An 8126-nucleotide genomic window follows, 5' to 3' on the forward strand; every position below is an offset into this window, starting at 1 on the left:
TGCTTAAGGAACATTTATTTAAGTCTCATGGCAGAAAGCTGCAAGCTCAGAGCTCTGCATATGGAACCTGAGCTACTCTGTCCTCCAAACCTCTCGCTTCAAATATTCTGGCCAAACTTTCCCAGCAAGTCTCTCAGGGATTTCGAAGGATTTATTCTCCTTATCACTTGAAGGCCTATGAGAGTCCTCAGGCAAAAGTTTACCATAGGAACATTTATTTAAGTCTCATGGCAGAAAGCTGCAAGCTCAGAGCTCTGCATATGGAACCTGAGCTACTCTGTCCTCCAAACCTCTCGCTTCAAATATTCTGGCCAAACTTTCCCAGCAAGTCTCTCAGGGATTTCGAAGGATTTATTCTCCTTATCACTTGAAGGCCTATGAGAGTCCTCAGGCAAAAGTTTACCATCTAAGAAACATCAGCAAATTCTTCAGCTTTTCTCGGTTTTGATGTGGGAATTGGACAAATCAAAGTTCCTGGAGAGAAATTTGCTTTAGGAGTATGAGGTCTGACATTCTCTCATTCAGTTACCGAGCTCCTCATCCGTGGGAGTTAACTACTGCGAGTGTGAGAATAACTGATTTTTCCAGTTTGCTGGCCAAACCAAGAAATACAACCAAGCATACGAAGTACTATCTAAATGGAAAGGTTTCATTTGCAAAAGCAGTTGATCTTCAGAACTCAAATATAAAAATGCCATATTTTGTTAGAGCGGTGTTTCACCTAGTCTAGTATTCCAGCTCTGACGATGGTCATAGGACACTATTTAGGGAGAGCCTGCCCACTGTCTGTGCCAAACATGTTCCTCTTACTGTCCTGGCATTCATAATCATGAGATTAGGGATGTTAGGGGGTACCTTCATGCCTATTCCCTTTAGTATCTGTTCATGGATTTACCGTCCTTGATTTCCTTTGTCCAGGAGGGTGTGGAGACAGAAAGCAAAAAGAATTGGACAAATTCACGGGGCATAAACAGGTATTACAGGGAGACAGGTCTTTCCATCTCAGCCAGGCTGCGTATCTATATCTAGCCTTAAGCAGAGTCGCAGGAGTCAGAAAGAAAGAAGCAGAAGTCTTGCAGATGTCAGGGACCTGCCTAGACCGAGGCACTGGCAGGGCAGAATTTGGGATCTCTTACAAAGCTCCGCAGGTTGGGTGGAGCATCTCTCCAAGTGAAGGCCTGCCAGCATCCTTAGTTTCCCCAGGGTTCGGCTGAAACTAGCCTGGCGGTCCTGCCGCGCTGCCTGCCAAACATCTGTCTGCATCACACAGAGATGACATAATTTGGAACGGTTTGTTTTCTCGACTCAGAAGAGCTTCAGGGGTGGAAGAGCAGGTCCAGAGATCAAGATGCTTCAGCAGAGCTTTGTGATAAGGTAAAACGCTGCAGACTTGGACTCTATTTTCTCTCTAGATATTTTAGTCACTTTTCTCACCCTACCTTGAATGACAGAAATCCACCAGTATTAATCTTCAGGATCTTTTCTCTCTATTATTTTTGGTAATTAAGTACCACATGGTGCTGTTTGAGAGACTAACATGAGCTGTTCTTGTGCTCTGGAGGAACAGCATCGTTGGCAATAAAGTTTTCTACCAGTCTACTAGTTGACAACCTGTCCTATGAGCAGGGGCCTATGAGCATGGCCAGGGTAATTTGAAGCATCCTGCAGTCGTGGTTTGGCCAATCAGTCCCACACATACAGTGACACAATATTTAGCGAATTTTGATTTTTAAAAGATAGCTATTGAACAGGTCTCTCTGATAAAGTCCTGCTGTATTCCCACCCTTCCTAAAACTTCTTACAATTGACTGAATTCCTTATTGCCCGGGTCTTCCTTCTTTCAGCACTGCCATCTTTACAGGATCAGGGACTTCAGGTCTCTCAAGGTCAGACAGAAAAAAACAACCTGGAGTCCCTCTTGCCATTTGGGACCATGAATCTATGAACCCAGGAAATCTGAGCATGCCTGTCGTGCAGCACAGGTTCCCAAGCTAGCTGGTTTGCTTCGCAGAGAGATTCGAGCTTGGACCTGGAAATCCTATAGCTGTTAGCGCCATGTTACAGCTCAAATAGCCAGATCTGAGTCTCAACGGGCCAATTACATCCAGCACAGTGCTGTGCGGACACAGCTTCTGTTTCTGATTTGGGAGCTGGTTTATTTTCAACTTCTTGGCTATACGGTGCAGATGTACTCATATCTATCTTCAAACCCTCAACCTTACAGCGGCAAGAAGCAGCAAAGGTTCCCACTATTTCCTTTGAGCAGAGCGAGAAACTTGTTAGTAAGAGTAGTGTATCATACCGACGTGAGCATGCCTGCTCTGGCTGGGATGCAAGACTAAAGGAACTGCCTTCTACTCCCATTCCTATCTGCAGTAGGGTAGGTGTAGACGTTTATTCTAGGGCAAGGCATAGGGACAAGACGGCATTTGGAAGGATGCACTCTCACTTCAGTCAAAATCATGTAGAGCAACTAATGTGGTTCATGCATTTGAGGAGGCCACGGAAAGGAAGAAGGTCTTAATGCATCCCTCTGCTACCTTGATAACAGGCCAGAACTGTTTTTACGGTCTACTCTAAAGCCATACGTGCTGAAACATCCTCAGGCAGCGACAGTATGCATCAGGATTTTTCATTTTTTTTTTAAAAAGACAGGTTAATTGCCAAAAAGAAAGTTATTAAATTGCACATTTAATTAAAAAGGGTAAGAAACATGATCCAGGGTAGAACAGAGAAAATTTTAAAGCTCTAGGCGGATATGCACAACTTGGCTGAAACAACTAAAAGACCAAGGCCATCTTTAAGCCATTATGGGGGATAGTACTAACGTAAGTAATAAATGGATATCCTCACCGCAGGATCACTGGGTGGAACTTACAGCGTGTTGAGGTTCTTCAGTCTCCTGAAGTCTCCAGGTTGTATCTCCTTGATGTGGTTGAAACGTAAATCTCTGAAAGCAGAAAATACAATCAGCGCACTCGTGATATAAACAAGCCATTAGCAATCAGCATCATCCACGGGAGGGAGGGAGGAGAGCCGCTGGGAGAGTCTATTGTACCAGGCCTACACAAAGGGGAGAAATGGAGACAAAGATCAGGGAAGGGAGCGGAGGAGGAGCGGGGACGGTGGCTGGGGTCTACTCTGGTCTGCAAAGCCAGCCAACAGCCAGGACAAGCCTACATTTACAAAATTCACTTTAATTTCATAGAAAAAGTAAAGACTGAAAGGACTCAAGTGATCATTTCCATGAACACCGGACAAGGTCTGCTGCTCAACACCCCGACTTCATGTGCAATTACATTTGCGTCTCACACTGATTTGTAGAGGAATGCACATCATCACATGGACCCATTTTTTAGCTCCCTAGCAAAGTTGTCTTTACCTTAAAATGGTTAAATCTGATCAAATAACCTCATATAATAAGCATTTCACATTCTGCTCTGCAATGCTCCAAGACTCAGAACAGCTTATCGCTGCCTGCATTTCAAATTTGTGCCAACTTCAATTAGAATTAGTGGAGTCCAGGGGATTCTGGCAAATTTCAAGGGCTGTCCATGTAACTACATCAACTCGGAGCCCTAAAACATGGGTTTTTGATTGCTAATGAGATAATAAAATAAGAGCTAAGTGGTTTAACCTGGTTAACCAAGCAGAAACACTTCTATAGGGAATGTGCATTGATTTGGCACCTGCCATGGCCCAGTGTATTATAACAAATTGCAAAAGACTGACAAATGTTTTTTGCTGCTAGTTTCTATCCAAAGCACAACAATGAAGTTGCTTCTTTTTCTCCTACGCTGCCTGGTCTACCACATTTGCAGCTATTTCTCAGTTTAAGGCAGCCTTTTAAGGGCATTTGCTTTAAGAGGAAAAAACACACAAATATGCTGGATTGCCCGTCATTCAGGGGGTAAGTTACAAAGCATTTGGAGGCAGAGTTTAAAACAAGAATTCTACAAATAGCTACAAGTTCAACACTTATTTTTATAACAGGCATCAACAAGATTCGTGTTCGTATAAAATTAAGGCTAGAAAGAGGTGCATTCATCGCAGGTAGCTGTAAACTCAAACTGCCAGTGAGTATCCAAGGGGGCTGAAACATCTTTGAGCAAGTGCTCAAGAAGAGGATACACAGTAAGTAAAGCTGATCTTATTTTAAGATGTAATGTTTCTTTAGCTTAACAGTTTGCGAAACTAGCTATTTTATGTTAAAAAATTCCCACTAGATTTTCTTACTTTTTAGACAGAAAATGCACAGCATTTTTACTTGAGTCCAGTTACACTGAACTATTAAATCTCTGCCTTGTTACCCCTTTGTTATCACTGAATGCCAGTGGAAGTTGTCTTTTCTGTTGTGTTTTCTCCTTTCTGTAACTTTTCAACTCCGAACAAAGGGAAGAGAAGACTAATGCAGGGAGAAGTCTCTCCCCTTTCCTAGTGGTAAGTACTGCACACAGAAGAGTTAGAGGGCAGGAAGGAACACAGCTTCAGTATTTCAAAAAAAGTGTTGGAATCGTAATTTACAAGCGCCGTTTGTCCACTGCCAACTGCAGTCCCGGAGGATCACCCTTTGGAATTGCCATTTTTAACAGTAACGTTACCTTTGACATTTTCTGGTGTTTGGCTTTACTTGCATTGCTTCAAATGGGCGTTTCTTGCTTTTCTTGTTGGAAGGCGTTACATACCCCTCTTCCCTGATGATGTGAATTTGAGGATATCTGTACAGATTTTTCAAGGCAACGGTTGACACCATAAAGCCCAATACAATTAAACATTGGCAGAGGTGATAGCACAAGGTGCTGACTATTCTCCACGGCCTCATTAAAAGGAAATGAGGAAAGCCTAGTCCATGAATAAAGGTGAAGAAATGCAAACTTGATTTATACACTGTAACGTACAGACACCAACTCTGCCTGCCCTGGGGGGCTGTAAAGAGCTGTGTAATTAGTCCAGGCAGCTGGCTACAGGTAATAGGGAACATAACAAATAAACGGAAGAAATACACAGGGGTCAAGGCTGAAGCTGTTGATGCTCATGGAAGGCAGTGGGAAGCAGGCAGTGAAGTGTAAAATACCACTTTGGGTCACAGGCTGCAGGTGGGGAAAAAAAAAAAAATCAGACTATTTTAATGAACAAAGACAACTGCAACCCTTCACATCCCAGCATTCACATAAAAGCGCACAGCTTCCACAGTTGAAACAAAAAGCAAAAGCCAGAACCACAGGTGAGTGAAAACATCTCTGAAAACCCAGAAAAAAAAACCCACAAGCTCCTCCACTCCCAGGGTTGTTTTCGCTATCGGTTGCTTGCCGAAAATGACTCCTTGGAACTGGTGCTGTGGAAGTTTGCACCTGGTCTCCAGCTCCCTACGCAAGTCGGACCTCCCAGGCAGCGGGTTTCTTCACCTGCGAGAGCGATAAAGCAAACCTGGGCTGCAGAGCCTGGCAGGAGTGACCCCGTGCCACTAACAGAGGTCTCACGGCTGTCGCTTGGCTGGACCATCTCTCCGTAGTGCTCCTGCTGCTGAGAAGCACATGGATGGAGAGATGCCTCCTGATAGTTCCCACTGCTGAGCGAGCAATGGGGGTCTGGTTTCATGCGGGAACTTTTCCCCTACACCATCCCCAAGGAGCATATAATAAAACTTAGCTTATTATTTTAATGAAATATCTTGATTTTTCTTCTTTTTCTGTTCCAGGTAAGACCTTCAAGTGAGTCCCTGGACCTCAGCTGTCTTGCACTCCTTTGGAAAGCTCACTCTCCGGTTTTCTCTCCATCACACAAAGGCAACAGCTTTCCCCACAGACAAAAAATGGAACTGGAACAGTGCATGTCTACTCTGAGCACTTCATTTCAAGAAATGATGTGAATTAACTGGCAAGAATCCAGAGGAAAGCAGTGGGAACGATCTGAATTCTAGAAAACATGACAATGAAAAGAACTGAAATGGCTTATTTAGCCATAGATACAATAACCATGTCAGAACATTGCTACAAATAGAAAAGGGCAAATAGTCACTGACTAAAACTGCAGATTCTGTTTTTTTTTTTAAGAAATCTTAAACAGTAATGCTAATAAAACGCTCAGGTGGACTGCAGGTGAGACAGACATTAGCCACAATACGGTTTAGGTAGCATGGATCCTGCCCTGGAGGCAGAAGGATGGACTAGACTATTTTGCTCCCTGTATCCAAGAAAGCAGTAAAAAGACACAAGTGTGGATGTCCCTACACAGCAAAGAAAGCCCCTGGAGACACAGAGGAACCCAAATCTTCCTCCTTACCAATGCATTAAAAAAACCCCAATACTTTGGCTCATCCATAGCGTTCTTTCCTCCAGACCTTGCCTTAGCCTGAAGCTTAGCTGATAATGAATGCCATGTAGGGCTGCACTGGGAAATTCCTGGCTTGTATGTATTTGATTGAGAACATTCCCTGCAGAGTTTGTCCCCCCTTACACAGAAATGCTTGTTTCTCTCTATTCCCAGGGCACTCACTCTCGAAACTTTAAGTTTCTTTTCGTGAACAAGTGTGCTTTTTACGGGGACCCACCACGCAGCCTCTCCCGTGCCAGCCCGGTCCAGCTGCTGTGTGCACCGGCAGCTGGGCTCCCTCACTCCCGCCTGCTGCTTTCCACCTTGGAATTTGCAAAATGGGCAGGGCGGGGAGGAAATCCCTTGTGGTTTAACTCTCCCCCATGTTTTCAGGGCCAACAGTCCGGGATTACAAGATACCTTTCCGCAAGGAACAAAGGGGATAACTGCTGCTAAAGGATCCTAGATCCTTTTCTACCTTCACATACACGGTGCCTGGCGGCCTCGGACAGCAGCAGTCCTGCATCACGCAATACTGATCCCTCCGGACAATACCAGTTTGACTGGCTCAGCAGAAAGTCTCACCAAACCCTCATGCCAAAGCACCATAGCTTTGACAGGAAACTGGGCTGGAATACGTGGATAATCTAGGATCTGCTACTGAAATAACTCACCTTTTCTGACTCTGGGAACTCTTAACCCCATTGCAGAGGCTTACCAAGAATGCCAGAATTTGCAAATGGATGGGGAAACAGGTATTTACAGAATGATACTGGAGTCTTTCTGATCCTCCCAGAACAATCATTCCTGAAAGCACTGTGTTGAATAATTGACAGCAATTAGCATATAAAACAATCAATGGTTTTTACAAGAAACTTCCACTTCTCTTTAATCTACTTAGGCTTTTACAGAATCATGTATTACTATGTTAACTAAGCAGTTAATTAGCTACAAGAGGTATTTTACTGCAGTTCCATGGAAATTACTGGGTTTGTTTCATTGAAGCATCTTTTGTGTTCTAAACTTGTGCACAGCAATGATGCTGGCAGTTCTGGACCACTTCACCCAGAACTGGTTGAGTAAGTGGCAGCCACTCAATCATTATCAACAAAGACACAGAGAGTAAAGGTGGTTTTACAAACAGAGATAAGACACTGAGGTTTCCTTCCAGTGTTTCCTGGGGAAGGGAGGGTGTGAAAGACATCCTAAACACAATTTTTAAGTCAAGTTTCCCACATACAAGAAGAGCCAGAACATTTATCAGAAAGATGCTCATTTCTCTTACTGATCCGCAGAACATCGGAGTCGGCTCTGCAGGTTCCCCCATCCTGCCAAACAGCTCCAGTCCTGGCAGGAAGGGAAAACAGCCTTGCTGAGATGGAAATGAAGTCTTCCAGACTCACTGTCATCGGCTCCTCAACTCAGGAATGTCCCTCTCACACACGAGTCCCCAAATGGCTTTAATAAATGACAGCCTTCATCTCCGAATCCCTACATGGACAGCTGAGCATTGCCATCTCTGCTAGACAGATGAGGAGACCGCAGGGAGGCTCAGGGCTGGGTTTTTTTCCAAGTCCTGGCTATTTTGGGGTGTACCAGCTTAAGACATCAAGATTTGACTGTTCAAGGGGTGAAAAGGAAGGAAAATATGTTCAGCATGGAAATACCAGTAAACCAGATTATAAGATCATGGATGAAACGCAGAAGAGCGAGCAGATGCAGAGAGCCTCGTGCTGCAGAACAGGCTGTTGTTCTCTGTCGCACTGCCACACTGCTTATATTTTGAAGTTTTAGGGATGGGCACACTAGATTTT

General features: G+C 44.2%; 1 protein-coding gene across 1 annotated transcript in view; it reads right to left on the minus strand.

The window, feature by feature from the left end:
* Positions 1-8126, minus strand: part of LOC103919323 (peroxidasin homolog) — a 48202-nt gene that overhangs the window by 34547 nt on the left and 5529 nt on the right. The window contains exon 2 of the mRNA XM_009326818.1: positions 2879-2950. Coding sequence (XP_009325093.1) covers positions 2879-2950 — 72 coding nt within the window. The remainder of the gene's footprint in view (positions 1-2878; positions 2951-8126) is intronic.

This window comes from Pygoscelis adeliae, unplaced genomic scaffold (genome assembly GCF_000699105.1).
Source record: "Pygoscelis adeliae isolate BGI_AS28 unplaced genomic scaffold, ASM69910v1 Scaffold286, whole genome shotgun sequence".
In the NCBI taxonomy this organism is placed as follows: domain Eukaryota; kingdom Metazoa; phylum Chordata; class Aves; order Sphenisciformes; family Spheniscidae; genus Pygoscelis; species Pygoscelis adeliae.